General features: G+C 45.7%; 1 protein-coding gene across 1 annotated transcript; it reads right to left on the reverse strand.

The window, feature by feature from the left end:
• Positions 1 to 1239: 1239 nt before the first annotated feature.
• LOC309566115 (putative N-acetyltransferase camello) lies at positions 1240 to 2126 on the reverse strand. Its single transcript, XM_082271170.1, has one exon. It carries the CDS (start codon positions 2096 to 2098, stop codon positions 1439 to 1441), a length of 660 nt encoding a protein of 219 aa, XP_082127296.1. The 5' UTR covers positions 2099 to 2126; the 3' UTR covers positions 1240 to 1438.
• Positions 2127 to 24675: the final 22549 nt, after the last annotated feature.

Genomic DNA, 24675 nt, shown 5'->3' on the forward strand with positions numbered 1-24675 from the left:
GACTATGACTCCATTTAGAAAAGGAAGGAGCTGGTAAATTACATATTTACCGACCCTTTTCCTGGTTCTCTATTGTGACACATCCCCTGCAGCAGCTGGCAGGAGAGGGAAGGGAGCACAGTGGGGGGGGGGGGGGCAGCACAGTAGAGGGGGACCAGTAGGGGAGCACACAGGGGCCCAGAGACGGCAAAGCACAGGAGAACTGGATAGGAGGAGTGGTGGGGGACAGTAGGGAGGGGGGGGGGCAGTAGGGAAGCACACAGGGGCCCAGAGACAGCAAAACACAGGAGAACTGGATAGGAGGAGTGGTGGGGGACAGTAGGGGGGGCCAGTAGGGGAGCACACAGGGGCCGAGAGACAGCAAAACACAGGAGAACTGGATAGGAGGAGTGGTGGGGGACAGTAGGGGGGGCCAGTAGGGGAGCACACAGGGGCCGAGAGACAGCAAAACACAGGAGAACTGGATAGGAGGAGTGGCGGGGGCAGCATACAGAGGAACCAATCTCCTCCATTTTCTTCCTGCAGCTACAGTGATTTCTCTACATGCTGCCCCCGCCGCCCCTCTTATCCAGGTGTAAAGGGGAGCCACACGAGTCCCCTGGAGCAAAGGGCGCGGTTGCAATTGCAACCCCTGTAGTTAGGCCCCTGCGACAAAGCCCTGGCATTCCGCCACTGGGGGGGCAAAACAGCAGGACAGGGACCCTATGAGGAACATTAATAAAGGGCCTTGCAATGGGAGTAAAGGGCCCCGGGATCAGTGGGAAGGGCTCCAGGCTCAGAGGAAAGGGCCCTGGGTCCAGAGGAAGACGCCCGGGTTCAGAGAAGAGGAAGAAGCCCCAAGTTCAAAGGAAAGGGCCCTGGGTCCAGAGGAAAGAGCCCCGGGTTCAGAGAAGAGGAAGAAGCCCCAAGCTCAGAGGAAAGAGCCTGGGTCCAGAGGAAAGAGCCCCGGGTTCAGAGAAGAGGAAGAAGCCCCAAGCTCAGAGGAAAGAGCCTGGGTCCAGAGGAAAGAGCCCCGGGTTCAGAGAAGAGGAAGAAGCCCCAAGGTCAGAGGAAAGGGCCCTGGATCCATAGGAAAATGCCCCGGGACCAATGGAAAGGGGCACCCTTCATGGTTTCTTGCACCAGGGCACTAAAGGTTCTAGTTATGCCTCTCTTCTCCCAAGGTTCTTCTAGCACTTCCACACTCTATCCACAACTCATATAGTTTTAGATACACCCTAATCCTGACCTACAGACAAGTTTCATAGTACCAAAAAACAAGCAGCAATCATTTATGTCTTCAGAGATAAAAGTTTTAGAAAACTTCAAATGGTTCCAAAATAATTTTTCATAATTGAATCCCATGCTCATTCCTTCTTTTTCTGTAAAAATAACCTTAATAGTGCTAAATAAATACTCCAAGAGCAGGCAGTCCTCTATCTGTCTTCATCTCGGCATATTATTCTTCGATTTTATATTCAAAAGTCAGGATGGTGAAGTTTGCAAATCTTCCAAACAGGGACGGGAGGACCTTGTCATCAATCTTCTGAAATCCCATGGTTTCGTATAATTTGTGAGCCGCATGTTGGATCATAGAGGTCTCCAGTGTCACCTTTTGGTACCCCCGTTGGCGAGCAAAGTCAATGACCTTTACGCACAGAGCTTTGGCGATGCCCTTGTGCCTCTGGTCTTTGGCCACCGACAGACGTTTGAGCAGCATCACTTCTCTAGACCGAGGGGCGGACTGGGCGCCAACCATCCCAACAACCCGGCCGTTGGACTCCGCCACCCAGAAGCTGGAGTTGTTGCTGGCCATGTAAGACTCCTCAATGTCCAGCAAGTCTTCTCGTTGGCACTGGTTGACGTACTGGTGGAACTCTTTGGTCAGTAGACGACGGCCGGCCATGAACAGAACAGCCAGGCTGACTAGAGAGAGCAAGTAGGACCTGGAGACTAAAAGGAGGCTGATGAAGGAGATGAAAAGGACAAACTGGGACCGGGGGAGCTTCAACAAGTGGGCACAGGTGGCCGGAATGTGCTCCAGCATCCCCTCGGCAAACATCATCCGGACCGCATTGTAGTCTTTGTTCTTATAGACTCGGATTGTGAATTCAGCCATGGCTCCTCAACACCCAATACAGCCGAGCCTGCAAAGAGATAAGATTAGACAATTAGAAGGATATTCTACCATGAAAACCACCCACCTTCATATTTACATACTGGTAGAAATATTTTATAAATTATTTTTGTGTACTTTCTTGAAATAAATGTTTAAAAAAAAAAAAAAAAAAAAAAGCACTAATTATTTCACTTGTTTTTTTACATGTCTTACAATATCATTTGATTGGGTTTTGGTCCTTCTAAAATTAAATAAATAAATTAGATTAAAAAAAATATCTGGAATATACAGTGCCTTGCGAAAGTATTCGGCCCCCTTGAATTTTTCGACCTTTTGCCACATTTCAGGCTTCAAACATAAAGATATAAAACTGTAATTTTTTGTGAAGAATCAACAACAAGTGGGACACAATCATGAAGTGGAACGAAATTTATTGGATATTTCAAACTTTTTTAACAAATAAAAAACTGAAAAATTGGGCGTGCAAAATTATTCAGCCCCCTTAATTTAATACTTTGTAGCGCCACCTTTTGCTGCGATTACAGCTGTAAGTCGCTTGGGGTATGTCTCTATCAGTTTTGCACATCGAGAGACTGAAATTTTTGCCCATTCCTCCTTGCAAAACAGCTCGAGCTCAGTGAGGTTGGATGGAGAGCGTTTGTGAACAGCAGTTTTCAGTTCTTTCCACAGATTCTCCATTGGATTCAGGTCTGGACTTTGACTTGGCCATTCTAACACCTGGATATGTTTATTTGTGAACCATTCCATTGTAGAGTTTGCTTTATGTTTTGGATCATTGTCTTGTTGGAAGACAAATCTCCGTCCCAGTCTCAGGTCTTTTGCAGACTCCATCAGGTTTTCTTCCAGAATGGTCCTGTATTTGGCTCCATCCATCTTCCCATCAATTTTAACCATCTTCCCTGTCCCTGCTGAAGAAAAGCAGGCCCAAACCATGATGCTGCCACCACCATGTGTGACAGTGGGGATGGTGTGTTCAGGGTGATGAGCTGTGTTACTTTTACGCCAAACATAAGGTTTTGCATTGTTGCCAAAAAGTTTGATTTTGGTTTCATCTGACCAGAGCCCCTTCTTCCACATGTTTGGTGTCTCCCAGGTGGCTTGTGGCAAACTTTAAACGACACTTTTTATGGATATCTTTAAGAAATGGCTTTCTTCTTGCCACTCTTCCATAAAGGGCAGATTTGTGCAGTATACGACTGATTGTTGTCCTATGGACAGAGTCTCCCACCTCAGCTGTAGATCTCTGCAGTTCATCCAGAGTGATCATGGGCCTCTTGGCTGCATCTCTGATCAGTCTTCTCCTTGTATGAGCTGAAAGTTTAGAGGGACGGCCAGGTCTTCGTAGATTTGCAGTGGTCTGATACTCCTTCCATTTCAATATTATCGCTTGCACAGTGCTCCTTGGGATGTTTAAAGCTTGGGAAATCTTTTTGTATCCAAATCCGGCTTTAAACTTCTCCACAACAGTATCTCGGCCCTGCCTGGTGTGTTCCTTGTTCTTCATGATGCTCTCTGCGCTTTAAACGGACCTCTGAGACTATCACAGTGCAGGTGCATTTATACGGAGACTTGATTACACACAGGTGGATTCTATTTATCATCATTAGTCATTTAGGTCAACATTGGATCATTCAGAGATCCTCACTGAACTTCTGGAGAGAGTTTGCTGCACTGAAAGTAAAGGGGCTGAATAATTTTGCACGCCCAATTTTTCAGTTTTTTATTTGTTAACAAAGTTTGAAATTTCCAATAAATTTCGTTCCACTTCATGATTGTGTCCCACTTGTTGTTGATTCTTCACAAAAAATAACAGTTTTATATCTTTATGTTTGAAGCCTGAAATGTGGCAAAAGGTCGAAAAGTTCAAGGGGGCCGAATACTTTCGCAAGGCACTGTATATGCATATGAGAAATTGTTACTTTAGGCTTGGTTCACACTACTGTGATGCGACTTTGGTGCGATTTACGGTGCGACTTTTCTGTGACTTAGCATATTCTATGGGGCCAAGTCGCACTGTGAATCGCACCAAAGTAGCACAGAAACACTTTTCCAAAATCACACCATTCTGAGTTGCATTGGAGTGAATGAGCACCATTGAAAACAATGTGATTTCCATTGTCATGCGACTCTGTGCGACTCACGTCACATCAGAAGTCACAAATCAGCAAATAACAAAAAAACAATACAGCGTATACAACTGCGACACAAATCATATTGTAATTGAATGTTATTAACAATGACCTTTCCTTTTCAATCTGCAGCTGTTGCAATTTTTTGAAAATGCAATGCAACATGGCTGCCTGGAGCTGTTCTGTACACAGAATGTATACTGACCACACCCCCAGAAACATAATTTCCTACTTGTGTGATTGGCTCCCCAATTTTCCCACAAGTCTGCACTAAGATACAAGTCAGATTTCTGGCATCCCCTGCAACACAAATTTCATTTTTGGTGAGATCCTCCCAATAGGAACACGTCTAAAAGGATGCAGGCCCAGCAGATTTCCTCATTAGAGCTCTGCAGCTGCCACAGCTGATAGATAATTATGAAACAACTCCCATTAGACCCACTCAGCACAGAGGACAAACAATGATTTCTTCTTAAAATCCCTGCAATGTACAGAGATCACCCACAGGGGAATTTTTTTTTCACAACAAAAGTGGAGTTACGCTTTAAGCATGAAATCCCGCACCTATACGTGGTTTTCTTCTTCAGCGCAAGCCAATCAGCAGGTCCGTCTGACTGAATGTCCGCTGGGAACCCGGAGATCATTGGAAGAGAGGCAGAACGACGGTCTGCCAGAGAGGAAAATGGAGATCTTGTGTTTCTGCAAAGCAGGAACAGGGATCTCTGTTTTCCTTTAGAAAAAGCACCTCCCCCCACAGTTAGAAAGAACTCATTGGGAACACATTTAACCCTTTGATTGTCCATGATGTTCACCCCTTCCCTGCCAGTGTCGTTTATGCAGTGACAGTGCATATTTTTTTTAACACTGATCACTGTATTGGTGCAATTGTCAGTTAAACTAACGCAGTGCCGAATCCCAAAAAATTGTCTGGTCATTAAGGGGGGTAAAATTTTCTGGGGCTTGAGTGGTTAACTGCTTATGGACCGTCCGCCGCAGAAATACTGCAGCAGGCTGGCCCTCCTGTGCGAACCGCTGTAGGTATACGTCACACGCCTGCAGCTAGGGGGCGAGCGCGCTCCCGCCCCCACTCGGCAGCGAGGACCCCGATGCATGGGGCAGGAGGCTCCGATTACCGCCTGACACCCGCGATCGCTCCCCGCTGAACTGAGAGAGAAGGACGGTCGGATGTTGTAAACTCAGCTGACCGTTCTTCTCTCTGGAATGATCACAGAGCGCCTGTGATCCTTCTATATAGGATCACATGTCTCTATGATCTTTTCATAAGCTACACCCCCATACAGTAAGAATCACTCCGCTAGGTACACATTTAACCCTTTGATCGCCCCTGGGTTAACCCCTTCCCTGCCAGTGCCATTATTACAGTAACAGTGCATATTTTTAGCACTGATTACTGAAGTAATGTCACTGCTCCCCCCATAAGTGTCAGTTAGGGGGTCCGATCTGTCCGCTGCAACGTCACAGTGCCGCTAAAAATTTCAGATCGCCGCCATTACTAGTAAAACAAAAAAAAACAATAAAAACGACATAAATCTTTCCCGTAGATGGTAGATGCAATAACTTTTGCATAAACCAATCACAATACGCTTATTGGGATTTTGTAGCAGAAAACAAATTGGCCTAAAATGTTAAAAAATTTTGATTTTTAATTTTGTTTTGGGAATGTTATATAGCAGAATGTGAATATATATATATTTTTTTTTTTTCAGAATTGTCGGTGTTTTTTTGTTTATAGCGCAAAAAATAAAAAATAAAAAATTGCACAGGTGATCAAATACCACCAAAAGAAATCTCTATTTGTGGAAAAGGAAAAAAAAAAAAAAAGGAGTACAGCGTCGCACGACTGCACAATTGTCAGTTAAAGTAACGCAGTGCTGATTCGCAAAAAATGGCCTGGTCATTAACCACTTTACCACCGGAGGATTTTGCTGTCTTCCGTCCAGGCCACTTTTTGCGATTCGGCGCTGTGCGACTTTAACTGACAATTGCGCGGTCGTGCGACGCCGTACCCAAACGAAATTGACGTCCTTTTTTTCCCACAAACAGAGCTTGGTGGTATTTGATCACCTGTGCGATTTTTACTTTTTGCGCTATAAACAAAAAAAGAGCGTTTATTTTGAAAAAATAACAATATTTTTCACATTTTTTTATATGAAATTCCCCCCCAAAAAAATGTAAAAATCTAATTTTTTTTTAATTTTTGGCCAATTTGTTTTTTGCTACATATTTTTGGTAAAAAAAAAAATCACAAAAAGCGTATTTTTATTGGTTTGCGCAAAAGTTATTGCGTTTACTAACAAAGGGAAAGATTTCTGTCATTTTTGGTGTTTTTTTTTTAACGCGTAATGGCGGCGATCTGCGATTTTTTTTTGCGGGACTGCGACATTGCGGCGGACAGATCGGACCCCTGACTGACATTTTGGACACTTTTGGGGGGACCAGTGACATTACTACAGTAATCAGTGCTATAAATATGCACTGTTACTGTAAAAATGACACTGGCAGGGAAGGGGTTAATTTTATTGGAGAGGGAGGGGTTAATGTATACCTGCTGCTTACTGACGTGTGTGGGGGGAGGTGACTGAGTGACACAAGGACAGATCCCCAGGTTCAGCTATGCTGAACCCTGCAATCTGACCCTGCCTGTCACTATGGAGATCCGTCCGCTTGTGTTTACACACAGCAGGCGGATCTCCAGACTCGATCCCCGACGATCGGGTAAGAGTAGCGGCGATCGCCGCTGCTCCTCCCCTGGCCCGACTCCCGCTGTGACTGAAAACAGCGGGAGCGAGCCTCCGGCGGCGCGCGCGCGCCGCCCACGGGGGGCGAAGTCCTGCGACGTAGGTCTACGTCGCTGGACGGGAACGAGCCACTTTGCTGCAGTAGAGGCACAGTGAGCGGGGGGTAAAGTGGTTAAAGGGGGAAAATCTTCCAGGGCTTAAGTGGTGAAACAATTACACAGTCTCTGGTGTTTGTACAATATATAGGCTGCAGGAGGATATAATAATAATAATGATAATAATTATACAATGTATAGTTTATGTCTCTTGTGTTTGGAATATACAAGCCACAGGATGTAGTGATTATATAATAAATAGTAATGGATAATAATGATAATTATTATTATACATTGTAACAATTAAGGTCTCCAGATGTTTGGAATATACAAGACACAGGATGCAATAATAATATACTATATAGCACAAGATATAATAATAATTATACAATGTAGGGATTACAGTCTCCGCTGTTTGGAAAATACAAGATACAGGATGCTGTAATATTAAAATGTATATATATATATTTTTTTAGATCATGTACTTTATATTATATGATCACTGCATCCTGTGTATTGTATATTCCAAACACCACAGACAGAATCTGTTACATTGTATAATTATTATTATTACTATATTATGCTGCATGCTGTATATTGTACATATCATACACCAGAAATAGAAACTGTTACATTGTACAATTATTATTATATCCTGCATTATCTAATATATGATTACTGCATCATGTGTATCGTATATTCCAACACCACAGACAATAATCTGTCACATTGTATAAGTAATATTAATTCATTATTATTAAAAATAAAAAAAATAGTTTAAAATAAATTCTGATTTAAAAAAATATATATTGTTATCTCCTGTACTATATATTAAATTAGGACAACGTCCCGTGTCTTGTACATTCCAAACACCACAGACAATAATAATAATCTGTCACATTGTAGAAGTATTTTCTAATTAATTATTATTAAAAATAAACAAACGTTTTTATCATAAATTCTGATTTTAAAAATATATATTATTATCTCCTGTACTATATATTATAATATGATAACGTTCCATGTCTTGTACATTCCAAACACTAGAGACCGCAATTGTTACGTTGTATAAATATTATTATATCCTGCACTATATAGCATACGGTTACAGACAGGGGATGTTGTAATAATATAATATATAGTACAGGATATAATAATATTTTTACAACATTACAGAATAGTGTTTCTGGTGTTCGGAATATACAAGACGCAGGGTGCAGTAATGAAATATTACGGGATATAATAATTATACAATGTAACAGATTCAGTCTCTGGTGTCTGAATATAGGATACAGAGGATATAATAATCATCTAATATATATAGCACAGGATATAATAATCATATAATATATATATAGCACAGGGTGTAATAATCATATAATATATATAGCACAGGATATAATAATCATCTAATATATATAGCACAGGATATAATAATCATCTAATATATATAGTACAGGATATAATAATCATATAATATATATAGTATAGGATATAATAATCATATAATATATATAGTACAGGGTGTAATAATCATATAGTATATATATAGTACAGGATATAATAATCATATAATATATATCGTACAGGATATAATAATCATATAATATATAAAGCACAGGATATAATAGATACATTGTACCTCTATCAGCGTCTGGCAGTCTCTTCCCTTCCTAGATCATACTGAGCCTGTATCTCCCAGAATCCTGTGTGTCTTCTACCCACAATCCTCGGCCATGTGACATGCTTCCCTCTGGGTGGGGGCCATTCTCCGCTCTCCCTCCCCCTACTCACTCGCTGTGCTATATAAAGCTGTATGAGAGCCCAGCCAGTGCCATGGGAGGGGGCAGAGTGGTGATCAGGAGGGAAATAGAAGGGAAACTTTCAATAGTTCAGCTCCATAGACTTTGCAGTGCAAGCTTTCCACACTTCTCTCATCTTATTTGTCAGACACGGAGCCATAAAGAGAACCTACAACTCCCATTGTTCTATACACTCACCGGACACTTTATTAGGTACACCTTGCTAGTACCGGGCTGCACCCCTTTCTGCCTTCATTCTCCATGGCGGGGATTTAACAAGGCGTTGGCAACGTTCCCCAGAGACTTTGCACGATGGCATTATGCCCTTGCTGCAGATTTGTTGGCTGCACATAGTTACATAGTTATTCAGGTGGAAAAAAGTTCACAAGTTCATCCAGCTCAACCAATAAAAAAAAAAAAAAAACCCAACCATACAATCCCATATACACAATCCTATACCCTCCCCAACCATACAATCCCATATACACAATCCTATACCCTCCCCAACCATACAATCCCATATACACAATCCTATACCCACCCCAACCATACAATCCCATATACACAATCCTATACCCTCCCCAACCATACAATCCCATATACACAATCCTATACCCTCCCCAACCATACAATCCCATATACACAATCCTATACCCACCCCAACCATACAATCCCATATACACAATCCTATACCCTCCCCAACAATACAATCCCATATACACAATCCTATACCCTCCCCAACAATACAATCCCATATACACAATCCTATACCCTCCCCAACCATACAATCCCATATACACAATCCTATACCCTCCCCAACAATACAATCCCATATACACAATCCTATACCCTCCCCAACCATACAATCCCCTATACACAATCCTATATCCACCCCAACCATACAATCCCATATACACAATCCTATACCCGCCCCAACCATACAATCCCATATACACCATCCTATACCCTCCCCAACCATACAATCCCATATACACAATCCTATACCCTCCCCAACAATACAATCCCATATACACAATCCTATACCCTCCCCAACCATACAATCCCCTATACACAATCCTATACCCTCCCCAACCATACAATCCCATATACACAATCCTATACCCGCCCCAACCATACAATCCCATATACACCATCCTATACCCACCCCAACCATACAATCCCATATACACAATCCTATACCCTCCCCAACCATACAATCCCATATACACCATCCTATACCTGCAATTGATCCAGAGGAAGGAGGAAACCCCAGCAAAGCATGATCCAATTTGCCACAGCAGGGGAAAAAAATCTCTCTCCTGATCCCCCCGAGAGGCAATCTGATATTGCCTGGATCATCTTTACCTATAAATATTAGTACCCAGTTATATTATGTACACCAGGGGTCTTCAAACTATGGCCCTCCAGTTGTTCAGGAACTACAATTGTCAGAGTTGTCCAATGCCTCATTGGATGTGTAGTTCTGAAACAGCTGTAGGGCCGTAGTTTGAGGATCACTGCTGTACACTATGAGCCGGCCAGAACCACCTCTGGGGGGATTCTATTCCACATTTTCACAGCTCTTATTGTGAAGAAAACGTAAAGAGCTCCCCCCTGTCCTCTGTGTTGACTTTAAAGTGAATAATTCAACACCAAGTTCACTATATGGACCCCTTATGTATTTATACATGGAGATCATATCCCCCCCTTATGTATTTATACATGGAGATCATATCCCCCTTATGTATTTATACATGGAGATCATATCCCCCTTATGTATTTATACATGCAGATCATATCCCCCCTTATGTATTTATACATGGTGATCATATCTCCCCTTATGTATTTATACATGGAGATCATATCCCCCCTTATGTATTTATACATGGAGATCATATCCCCCCTTATGTATTTATACATGGAGATCATATCCCCCTTTATGTATTTATACATGCAGATCATATCCCCCCTTATGTATTTATACATGGTGATCATATCTCCCCTTATGTATTTATACATGGTGATCATATCTCCCCTTATGTATTTATACATGGAGATCATATCCCCCCTTATGTATTTATACATGGAGATCATATCTCCCCTTATGTATTTATACATGGAGATCATATCTCCCCTTATGTATTTATACATGAAGATCATATCCCCCCTTATGTATTTATACACGGAGATCATATCCCCCTTATGTATTTATACATGGAGATCATATCCCCACTATGTATTTATACATGGAGATCATATCCCCCTCATGTATTTATACATGGAGATCATATCCCCTCTTATGTATTTGTACATGGAGATCGTATCCCCCCTCATGTATTTATACATGGTGATCATATCCCCCCTTCTGTATTTATACATGGTGATCATATCTCCCCTTATGTATTTATACATGGAGATCATATCCCCCCCTTATGTATTTATACATGGTGATCATATCCCCCCCTTATGTATTTATACATGGAGATCATATCCCCCCCTTATGTATTTATACATGGAGATCATATCCCCCCTTATGTATTTATACATGGAGATCATATCCCCCCTTATGTATTTATACACGGAGATCATATCCCCCCTTATGTATTTATACATGATGATCATATCCCCCTTATGTATTTATACATGATGATCATATCCCCCTTATGTATTTATACATGGAGATCATATCCCCCCTTATGTATTTATACATGGAGATCATATCCCCCTTTATGTATTTATACATGCAGATCATATCCCCCCTTATGTATTTATACATGGTGATCATATCTCCCCTTATGTATTTATACATGCAGATCATATCCCCCCTTATGTATTTATACATGGTGATCATATCCCCCTTATATATTTATACATGGTGATCATATCTCCCCTTATGTATTTATACATGCAGATCATATCCCCCCTTATGTATTTATACATGGAGATCATATCCCCCTTATGTATTTATACATGGAGATCATATCCCCCCTTATGTATTTATACATGGAGATCATATCCCCCTTTATGTATTTATACATGCAGATCATATCCCCCCTTATGTATTTATACATGGAGATCATATCCCCCCTTATGTATTTATACATGGTGATGCAGATCATATCCCCCCTTATGTATTTATACATGGTGATCATATCCCCCTTATATATTTATACATGGTGATCATATCTCCCCTTATGTATTTATACATGCAGATCATATCCCCCCCTTATGTATTTATACATGGAGATCAAATCCCCCATATGTATTTATACATGGAGATCATATTCCCCCCTTATGTATTTATACATGGAGATCATATCTCCCCTTATGTATTTATACATGGAGATCATATCCCCCCTTATGTATTTATACATGGAGATCATATCTCCCCTTATGTATTTATACATGGAGATCATATCCCCCCTCATGTATTTATACATGGTGATCATATCCCCCCTTCTGTATTTATACATGGTGATCATATCCCCCCTTATATATTTATACATAGTGATTATATCCCCCCCTTATGTATTTATACATGGAGATCATATCCCCCCCCTTATGTATTTATACATGGTGATCATATCCCCCCCCCTTATGTATTTATACATGGAGATCATATCCCCCCCTTATGTATTTATACATGGAGATCATATCCCCCCTTATGTATTTATACATGGAGATCATATCCCCCCTTATGTATTTATACACGGAGATCATATCCCCCCTTATGTATTTATACATAATGATCATATCCCCCTTATGTATTTATACATGGAGATCATATCCCCCTTATGTATTTATACATGGAGATCATATCCCCCTTATGTATTTATACATGGAGATTATATCCCCCCTTATGTATTTATACATGGAGATCATACCCCCCCTTATGTATTTATACATGGAGATCATATCCCCCCTTATGTATTTATACACGGAGATCATATCCCCCCTTATGTATTTATACATAATGATCATATCCCCCCTTATGTATTTATACATGGAGATCATATCCCCCTTATGTATTTATACATGGAGATCATATCCCCCTTATGTATTTATACATGGAGATTATATCCCCCCTTATGTATTTATACATGGAGATCATATCCCCCCCTTATGTATTTATACATGGTGATCATATCTCCCCTTCATCTCCTCTTCTCAAAAGAGAATACATTCAGTTCCTCTTATCTTTCCTCATAGCTGAGCTCCTCCATGCCTCTTATCAGTTTGGTTGCCCTTCTCTGCACTTTCTCCAGTTCCCCGATATCCTTTTTAAGAACTGGAGCCCAAAACTGAACTGCATATTCCAGATGAGGTCTTACTAATGATTTGTAGAGGGGCAAAATTATATCTCTCTCTCTCTGGAGTCCATGCCTCTCCTAATACAAGAAAGGACTTTGTTTTCTTTGGAAACCGCAGCTTTGCATTGCATGCTATTAGTAAGCTTATGATCTACCAGAACACCCAGATCCTTCTCCGCTATGGATTCCCCCAGATCCTTCTCCGCTATGGATTCCCCCAGATCCTTCTCCGCTATGGATTCCCCCAGATCCTTCTCCGCTATGGATTCCCCCAGATCCTTCTCCGCTATGGATTCCCCCAGATCCTTCTCCGCTATGGATTCCCCCAGATCCTTCTCCGCTATGGATTCCTCAGTTGTACCCCCCTCTAGTATGTATGATGCATGCATATTCTTAGCCCCTAGAGCATAACTTTACATTTATCAACATTAAACCTCATTTGCCACATAGTGTAGTTGCCCAATGAAACAGTGCATTGAGGTCGGCTTGTAAGTTGGAGACATCCTGTAAGGAAGTTATTCCACTGCAAAGCTTGGTGTCATCTGCAAAGACTGAAATGGTACTTTTAATCCCAGACCCGATATCATTTATAGTCTAGAATCGTAGCGGAGGGGGTTGTTAAAGCGGAGTTCCGGCCACAAAATCGACATAATCGATTTTGGGCCATCCGCTTGCCAGGGCTGGACTGGCCTACCGGGATACCGGGAAATTTCCCGGTGGGCCGCCGGCCCTGGGGCCACTTTCAGATGGCCGCTTTAAGATGCGGCCACTTTAATAATTGGGACCGCTCGCGAGTCGCTGTGACGGCCGCTGCAGCCCCGGCCCCCGCTGCGCTCGAGTGACGTTCCCGGATACACTCTCCTACGTCAGCCGCTATGAGCGGCATGACATCACATCCAGCGGGAGCGGCTGCGTAGCGGTGGATCATCTGACTGCAAGACGGTCACAGCGCCGATCCCTCTCACACAGATGCCATGCCAGCAGCAGCATACATGATTGCAGGTCACACTGCCTGAGAGGCTGAGACTGAAGGAGCAGAGCAGAGCCTGAGAAGAGAGTCAGGCAAGAGTAAATGGGCTGGGGGGACCTCGTCCTCTTGCATTTGGGGGGGGGGGAGAATCAGCATATTAGGGCCCCTACTACAATGCTAACCTACCCCCTCCCCCTAATACAATGCTGACCCGCCCCGCCCCCCTCATAGAATGCTTATCTGCCACCCCCCCGGGGCACCCTCCCCCTAATACCATGCTGATCCCCCCCCCCCCAATTTAGGGGGGAGGGGGTTAGCATTGTATTAGGAGAAGGGGGCTGGGGGAAAAAGCATTGTATTAGGGGGAGGGGGGATCAGCATTGTATTAGGGGGAGGGGGCCAGGGGGGGTCAGCAGTGTGTTAGGAGGAGGGGGGGAGTCAGCATTGTATTAGGGACAGCGGGGGGGGGGGGATCAGCATTGTATTAGGGGGGGTCAGGTATATTAGGGGGGTGGGAGGGGGATCAGCAGTGCATTAGGGGGAAGGGGCCGGGGAGAACAGCATTGTATTAGGGGGAGAGTGTCGAGGGGGGGGGGTCAGCATTGTATTAGGGGGAGAGGGCTGGGGGGGGAACTGCATTGTATTAGGGGGAGGGGGGATCAGCATTGTATTAGGGCCCCTAATACAATGCTGATCCCTTCCCCTTAATACAATGCAGTCCCCCCCCCAGCCCTCTCCCCCTAATACAATGCTGACCCCCCCACCGGCACTCTCCCCCTAATACAATGCTGACCCCCACCCCGGCACTCTCCCCCTAATATAGGGGTGGGGAACCTGCGGCTCACGGGCGTTGCGTCCGCCCCCCCCTCCGTGCCGCTGAGCCTGTGTAGCTGTCAGAAGGAGCCGATGGCTCTGTCCTGACAGTGTGAGTCACAGAAAAGCTTCAGAAAAGGGTGGACCCGGGGCGCAGAGCAGTGCACCCCAAGTCTACCCATTTGTATGACAATAGGGAATGAAAATTCGCTATTGTCACACCGATCCTCCTCCTGGCCAATCAGGAAGCGGGTCCATTGGTTGAGGAGGAGGCGGGAGGACTCGAGGAGAAGCCGCCGTTGCAGATAAGTGCACTGGCTTTCTGCATTAAAAGGGGGCACACTGTGGTCTCTCTGCATTGAAAGGGGGCACGCAGTGGTCAGTCTGCATTGAAAGGGGGCACGCAGTGGTCAGTCTGCATTGAAAGGGGGCACGCTGTGGTCAGTCTGCATTGAAAGGGGGCACGCAGTGGTCAGTCTGCATTGAAAGGGGGCACGCAATGCATGATTTTACCTTTTATGAACAAGAAATCAAGGTTGTGCTGGTATGACGACGCAATGCTATGGGGCTGGTATGTAATTTTTTTCCAGGGCTGGTTTTTATACCCAGTCCGGCCCTGCCGCTTGCTCTTGGTCACCTGAAAAAGAAATGGATAGTTACGATTTTTTTTTTTTGTTTACTTACCTTGTTATTGAAGAAAATATACTCACCTTTCCTTCCACTTCCTCCTTCTGCGGCCGCGGCCCGAGCCGTCTCTTCCTGGAATCCCAGGAATCAATGCATCTGCACCGGCCCCGCTCGTCACTTCCGTTGCGGTGCCTCATTCCCTGCTAAAGAGCTTCTGGGCATGCCCAGAAGCTATGCAGGGATGACGCGTCCGCACCGGAAGTGACGAGCGGGGCCAGTGCGGGCGCATTCTGGGAGAAGGGGACGGAAGAGGACACAGAAGAGGGCGCGCTGGCTTCAGCTGCCCACACCTGAGATGGCAGCGCTGGAGAAGAAATTTTCAAGGTGAGTATTTCTTCTAAAAGGTAAGTGCGACCCGGGACAGTTCAGAGGCTATCCATTGTGGAATGTACAAGCCCTGACTGTCCCGGGGGGATTTTTAGCTAAATTTCACCCCCGTGGCCGGAACTCCGTAGCAGGGGGGGTTGTTAATCAGTTTCAGCTTTGGTGTTAATGAAATTAACAACAGGGGCACTAGATGGGCAACAATGAGACAACCTCCAAAATAGGAATGGTTTTACAGGTGGAGGTCACCAAATTCTTTTTTTTCCTGCTCATCTTTTCTTACTGTTTTTCACTAGTTTTGCATTTGGCCCGGGGTCAGTGTCACTACTGGTAGCATGAGGAGATACCTGGACCCTATAGAGGTTGCACAGCCAGTCCAACTCCTCCAGGATGGCACATCAATACCTGCCGTTACCAGAAGGTTTGCTGTGTCTCCCAGCACAGTCTCAAGAGCATGGAGGAGATTCCAGGAGACAGGCAGTTACTCTAGGAGAACTGGACAGGGCCACGGAAGGTCCTTAACCCATCAGCAGGACCGGTATCTGCTCCTTTGTGCAAGGAGGAACAGGATGAGTGCTGCCAGAGCCCTACAAAATGACCTCCAGTAGGACACTGGTGTGAATGTCTCTGACCAAACAATCAGAAACAGACTTCATGAGGGTGGCCTGAGAGGCCGACGTCCTCTAGTGGGCCTTGTGGTCACTGCCCGGCACTGTGGAGCTCGATTGGCATTTGTCATTGAACACCAGAATTGGCAGCTCCACCACTGGCACCCTGTGCTTTTCACAGATGAGAGCAGAGTTCACCCTGAGCACATGTGACAGACATGAAAGGGTCTGGAGAAGTCATATAGAATGTTATGCTGGCATATCCATGGAGGGACGCACAGACCTTTCCTGGCTAGACAGTGGCACCCTGACTGCCATTAGGTATCGGATTGAAATCCTTGGACCCATTGTCAGACCCTATGCTGGTGCAGGGGGTCCCGGGTTCCTCCTTGTGCAAGACAATGCCCGGCCTCATGTAGCGAGAGTATGGAGCCAGTTCCTGGAGGATGAAGGAATTGATATCATTGAATGGCCCCCATGCTCGCCTGACCTAAATCCAATAGAACACCTCTGGGACATTATGTTTCGGTTCATCTGATGCCGCCAGGTTGCACCTCAGTCTGTTCAGGAGCTCAGTGATGCCCTGGTCCAGATCTTGGAGGAAATACCCCAGGACCCCATCTGTCGTCTTATTAGGAGCATTCCCTGACATTGTCAGACATGCATAGAAGCACGTGGGGGCCATACAAACTACTGAGGACCATTCTGAGTTGCTGCAATTAAATTTCAGTAAAATGGACTCGCCTGCTGCATCATTTTTTCACTTTCATTTTTGGGGTGTCTTTGAATTCAGCCCTCTGTAGGGTGATCATTTTCATTTCCATCAAATGATGTGACATCCTTTCCTTCCTAACACATTACCCAGTCCATACCAGTAGAGATCCTAACACATTACCCAGTCCATACCAGTATAGATCCTAACACATTACCCAGTCCATACCAGTATAGATCCTAACACATTACCCAGTCCATACCAGTATAGATCCTAACACATTACCCAGTCCATACCAGTATAGATCCTAACACATTACCCAGTCCATACCAGTATAGATCCTAACAGATTACCCAGTCCATACCAGTATAGATCCTAACATATTACCCAGTCCATACCAGTATAGATCCTAACACATAACCCAGTCCATACCAGTATAGATCCTAACACATTACCCAGTCCATACCAGTATAGATCCTAACACATTACCCAGTCCATACCAGTATAGATCCTAACACATTACCCAGTCCATACCAGTATAGATCCTAACACATTACCCAGTCCATCCCAGTATAGATTCTAACACATTACCCAGCCCATACCAGTATAGATCCTAACACATTACCCAGTCCATACCAGTATAGATCCTAACACATTACCCAGTCCATACCAGTATAGATCCTAACACATTACCCAGTCCATACCAGTATAGATCCTAACACATTACCCAGTCCATACCAGTATAGATCCTAACACATTACCCAGTCCATACCAGTATAGATCCTAACACATTACCCAGTCCATACCAGTATAGATCCTAACACATTACCCAGTCCATACCAGTATAGATCCTAACATATTACCCAGTCCATACCAGTATAGATCCTAACACACTACCCAGCCCATACCAGTATAGATCCTAACACATTACCCAGTCCATACCAGTATAGATCCTAACACATTACCCAGTCCATACCAGTATAGATCCTAACATATTACCCAGTCCATACCAGTATAGATCCTAACACATTACCCAGTCCATACCAGTATAGATCCTAACACATTACCCAGTCCATACCAGTATAGATCCTAACACATTACCCAGTCCATACCAGTATAGATCCTAACACATTACCCAGTTCATACCAGTATAGATTCTAACACATTACCCAGTCCATACCAGTATAGATCCTAACACATTACCCAGTCCATACCAGTATAGATCCTAACACATTACCCAGTCCATACCAGTATAGATCCTAACACATTACCTAGTCCTTACCAGTATAGATCCTAACACATTACCCAATCCATACCAGTATAGATCCTAACATATTACCCAGTCCATACCAGTATAGATCCTAACACATTACCCAGTCCATACCAGTATAGATCCTAACACATTACCCAGTCCATACCAGTATAGATCATAACACATTACCCAATCCATACCAGTATAGATCCTAACACATTACCCAGTCCATACCAGCAGGGCTGCTGATAGAAATCGTGGGGCCCAGTACAGACTACCTGACAGCCCCCCCCCCCCCCCAAGAAATTATTAAATCGTACTTTTTAAAAAAAACAAAAATACGTTAAAATCATTATTAGTAGAAACAAATGCAACATAACTCACAAAATTCCTGTTAAATCTAAAAGATGAAACTGAGTTGATAAATAAATCTTTGTGTGTGGGGAGGTGTTGGGGGTCATGCACATGGGGTGCCGTGGTCTGTACAGTGTGAATCGGTGGTTCATTTATGTGGCTTGAGCCACCTGAATCTGTACAAACACAGCTGCAGGTCCTAATCTGACAGGCGTGGGGGTGCAGGTGTACGACCCGAACACAGACAGTGTACATTTGGGGAGCGCTCACCTGCATCATTGAGAGCGCAGTGCACATGCGCTGGTGCTATCACAGGCTACTACCTTTATAAGATATTCACTGAACCTACAGGTGACCCCTATTATAGACTTACCTGTAGATAGAAGATAAAAGATGGAGTTTACTCCTGCCAGATCAGTTAGTAAATGGGTAAATAGAAGGAGTTGATACATGGATGCAGAGGAAACCGACAGTGAAGGGGAGAAGAAGAAAAGTTGCATAGTTCAGAAAGTCTGAGGCCCCTTTCACACTTGTGCGACCTAAAAGTCGTGCAATTTTGCCGCGTTTTCCACTGGACTTAAAGCAATGCCTATGTCTTTGGACCTCAACACGCAATAAAATCGTCCCAAAGTAGTGCAGGGACAACTTTGAAGTCATGCAGATATGAACGGTACTCATTGGAAATCATGGAGTACGACTTGTCATGGGACTTTGCAGTCCCAAAACAAGTTGCACAAGTGTGAAAGGGGCCTAAGGGAGAGGAGTGGGAAGCCCAGCTACATAAAGGCCACTAAACTGCACTGGGACAAGATAACAGGCAGCTATGGAACCGTGTGACAGTAAATTCTTCACCCCATGGGAATGCAGCTGATCAGCTTTGAGTGCCGGTTCACACTATTGCAATGCAGGAACCCTGCGAATCCACTTCAGGTTCCCGCATTGCATTGAACTCGCATGGCAGTTCACACTGCCATATGCGAATCGCTTGGGGTGTCAATACAAAGTTAACGACACCCCCAGATCAGCTTGCATATTGCTGTGCGAACTGACAGTTTGGTATAAACCACCATGTGATCCGATTCTGCTGCGGACCAAAAAAAGGGTCCTTTGCATGTTCAGTGCGATTCAGATGCAAATTCAGTCATACAATCTGTATGGCTGAATTCGCACCGCACAGACATCGCATGTGATTTTAGGAGCAGTGCGCTCCGAATTATATGCGATGTCTGTCATCGCAATAGTGTGAACTGGCACTGACTGTCAGAAAGACAGAGCAATGGGGGAGAGAGATGAAAAAAATATACAGGCTGGGACAAGGAGTATAGGAAGAAGTGCCCAGAAAGATACAAAGTTTCAGAGATAAACTCCTAAACAATGATAACATTAGAGCTGGGAGGGGGGCCCTCACAGGGAGGGGATTAGTAAGGGACAACTGTCTCTCTCAGCAGATAAAAGCTGGCAGGAGGGAGAGAAATCAGTTTTCAGTTGCTAGAGGAAGATTTCTGTAACTTCCGTTCATCATAAATCCCCCTCCCTGTGTGGGCCCCCCTGTGTGCTCGGGGCCCCCTACAAGAGGACCGGTGGTCCCCTCCTATCAGCGGCCCTGCATATCAGTATAGATATCCAGCATGAGATTTTTCCCCATTGAGATCTGATGTGTTTTCAAAGTGTTCCTTTCATTTAACGTAAAGGTCCCAACACTGAACCTTGGGGTACACCACTGATAACCTTACACCATTCAGAGTAAGAATAATCAACCACTACTCTCTGAATTCTGTCTTTTAGCCAATTTTCTATCCAATTACAAACTGATCTTTCCAAGCCAGTAGACTTTACCTTACACATTAGTCATGTGTGGGGAACTGTGTCAAACGCTTTTGCAAAATCCAAGTATACCACGGCCACAGCCACCCCTCTGTCCAATTATACCACGGCCACAGCCACCCCTCTGTCCAATTATACCACGGCCAAAGCCACCCCTCTGTCCAATTATACCACGTCCACAGCCACCCCTCTGTCCAATTATACCACGGCCACAGCCATCCCTCTGTCCAATTATACCACGTCCACAGCCACCCCTCTGTCCAATTATACCACGGCCACAGCCACCCCTCTGTCCAATTATACCACGTCCACAGCCACCCCTCTGTCCAATTATACCACGTCCACAGCCACCCCTCTGTCCAATTATACCACGGCCACAGCCACAGCCACCCCTCTGTCCAATTATACCACGGCCACAGCCCCCCTCTGTCCAATTATACCACGTCCACAGCCACCCCTCTGTCCAATTATACCACGTCCATAGCCACCCCTCTGTCCAATTATACCACGGCCACAGCCACCCCTCTGTCCAATTATACCACGTCCACAGCCACCCCTCTGTCCAATTATACCACGGCCACAGCCACCCCTCTGTCCAATTATACCACGTCCACAGCCACCCCTCTGTCCAATTATACCACGGCCACAGCCACCCCTCTGTCCAATTATACTACGGCCACAGCCACCCCTCTGTTCAAGTATACCACGGCCACAGCCCCCCCTCTGTCCAAGTATACCACGGCCACAGCCACCCCTCTGTCCAATTATACCACGGCCACAGCCACCCCTCTGTCCAATTATACCACAGCCACCCCTCTGTCCAATTATACCACGTCCACAGCCACCCCTCTGTCCAATTATACCACGTCCACAGCCACCCCTCTGTCCAATTATACCACGGCCACAGCCCCCCTCTGTCCAATTATACCACGTCCACAGCCACCCCTCTGTCCAATTATACCACGTCCACAGCCACCCCTCTGTCCAATTATACCACGTCCATAGCCACCCCTCTGTCCAATTATACCACGGCCACAGCCACCCCTCTGTCCAATTATACCACGTCCACAGCCACCCCTCTGTCCAATTATACCACGGCCACAGCCCCCCTCTGTCCAATTATACCACGTCCACAGCCACCCCTCTGTCCAATTATACCACGTCCACAGCCACCCCTCTGTCCAATTATACCACGTCCATAGCCACCCCTCTGTCCAATTATACCACGGCCACAGCCACCCCTCTGTCCAATTATACCACGTCCACAGCCACCCCTCTGTCCAATTATACCACGGCCACAGCCACCCCTCTGTCCAATTATACCACGTCCACAGCCACCCCTCAGTCCAATTATACCATGGCCACAGCCACCCCTCTGTCCAATTATACTACGGCCACAGCCACCCCTCTGTTCAAGTATACCACGGCCACAGCCCCCCCTCTGTCCAAGTATACCACGGCCACAGCCACCCCTCTGTCCAATTATACCACGGCCACAGCCACCCCTCTGTCCAATTATACCACAGCCACCCCTCTGTCCAATTATACCACGGCCACAGCCACCCCTCTGTCCAAGTATACCACCTCCACAGCCACCCCTCTGTTCAAGTGTACCACATCCACAGCCACCCCTCTGTCCAATTATACCACGGCCACAGCCACCCCACTGTCCAATTATACCACGTCCACAGCCACCCCTCTGTCCAATTATACCACGGCCACAGCCACCCCTCTGTCCAATTATACCACAGCCACAGCCACCCCTCTGTCCAATTATACCACGGCCACAGCCACCCCTCTGTCCAAGTATACCACCTCCACAGCCACCCCTCTGTTCAAGTGTACCACATCCACAGCCACCCCTCTGTCCAATTATACCACGGCCACAGCCACCCCTCTGTCCAATTATACCACGGCCACAGCCACCCCTCTGTCCAAGCATACCACGTCCACAGCCACCCCTCTGTCCAAGTATACCACGCCCACAGCCACCCCTCTGTCCAAGTATACCACGCCCAAGCCACCCCTCTGTCCAAGTATACCACGCCCACAGCCACCCCTCTGTCCAAGTATACCACGTCCACAGCCACCCCTCTGTCCACGTATACCACGCCCACAGCCACCCCTCTGTCCAATTATACCACGGCCACAGCCACCCCTCTGTCCAATTATACCACGTCCACAGCCACCCCTCTGTCCAAGTATACCACGTCCACAGCCACCCCTCTGTCCAAGTATACCACATCCACAGCCACCCCTCTGTCCAAGTATACCACGTCCACAGCCACCCCTCTGTCCAAGGTTTTACTTACCTCCTCATAAAAAGAAATCAGGTTTGTTTGAGTTACATAAAAACTATGTAATTGATGCCAATCTCCCGTTCCACTACATTCCAAAGGTGCTCTATTGGATGAGATCTGGTGAGTGTGGAGGCCATTGGAGGACAGTGACCTCATTGTCATGGTGAAGAAACCAGTGGTGATATGATTGGACCTTTGTGACATGGTGCATTATCCTGCTGGAAGGAGCCATCAGAAGATGGGGGCACTATAGTCATAAAGGGATGGACATGGTCAGCAACAATGCTCAGGTAGGGGGTGGGGTTTATACCATGCTCAATTGGTACTAAGGGGCCCAAAGTGTGCCAAGAAAATATCCCCCACACCATTACACCACCACCACCAGCCTGAACCATTACCCCCCCCCACACCATTACACCACCACCACCAGCCTGAACCGTTACCCCCCCTCCCCCTCCCCCACACCATTACACCACCACCAGCCTGAACCGTTACCCACCTCCCCCTCCCCCACACCATTACACCACCACCAGCATGAACCGTTACCTCCCCCTCCTCCCTCAAACCATTACACCACCATCACCAGCCTAAACCGTTACCCCCCTCCCCCACACTATTACACCACCACCACCAGCCTGAACCGCTACCCCCCCTCCTCCCCCACACCATTACACCACCACCACCACCAGCCTGAACCATTACCCCCCCTCCTCCCCCACACCATTACACCACCAGCCTGAACCGTTACCCCCCCCCCCTCCTCCCCCACACCATTACACCATCTTCTTCTCCGCTGGGGACAGGGACCCCTTCTCCCCTGGGGACAGGGACCCCTTCTTTCCTGGGGACAGGGACCTCTTCTCCCCTGGGGACAGGGACCTCTTCTTTCCTGGGGACAGGGACCTCTTCTTTCCTGGGGACAGGGACCTCTTCTCCCTTGGCAACAGGGACCTCTTCTTTCCTGGGGACAGGGACCCCTTCTTTCCTGGGGACAGGGACCTCTTCTCCCCTGGGGACAGGGACCTCTTCTTTCCTGGGGACAGGGACCTATTCTCCCCTGGGGACAGGGACCTCTTCTTTCCTGGGGACAGGGACCTCTTCTCCCCTGGCAACAGGGACCTCTTCTTTCCTGGGGACAGGGACCCCTTCTTTCCTAGGGACAGGGAGAGTGCAAAATATGGTGCAGCCCTGCATAGAAAACCAATCAGCTTACAGGTTTCATTGTCAAAGCTTAATTGAACAAGCTAAAGTTAGAAGCTGATTGGTTACCATGCACAGTTCCACCAGATTCTGAGTGCTCCAGTTTCAGTAAATCTCCCCCTTTGTCTCATTCCCAGAGTTCAGCTAAAAAACATAGCTGGAGTTGTGCGCTCATTCGTTTGTCTCTTTCTCAAAGTCCATTTATAAGATGATGTTCATCTAAGACTAATCTGGTCACAGGGTGACAACTCTGATGTGCAAGTTTTAACATGGACCAAAAAGTGTTGTCTCCCTATTACAGGAAGTTGAAAAATAACAAGTTTACTGGCAGGATCAACAGGTAGAATAACTATGCTTATAGGGGGACTGCTGTGGTAAAGCTATGGGCAGACTGTCTATCTACAGTATCTCACAAAA

This window comes from Pelophylax lessonae, assembly GCF_965119305.1.
Source record: "Pelophylax lessonae genome assembly, chromosome: 1".
Classification (NCBI taxonomy): domain Eukaryota; kingdom Metazoa; phylum Chordata; class Amphibia; order Anura; family Ranidae; genus Pelophylax; species Pelophylax lessonae.

Bases quoted from the DNA above. Each gene is read 5' to 3' on its own strand.
- LOC309566115 (XM_082271170.1), bottom strand. From the start codon at position 2,098: ATGGCTGAATTCACAATCCGAGTCTATAAGAACAAAGACTACAATGCG.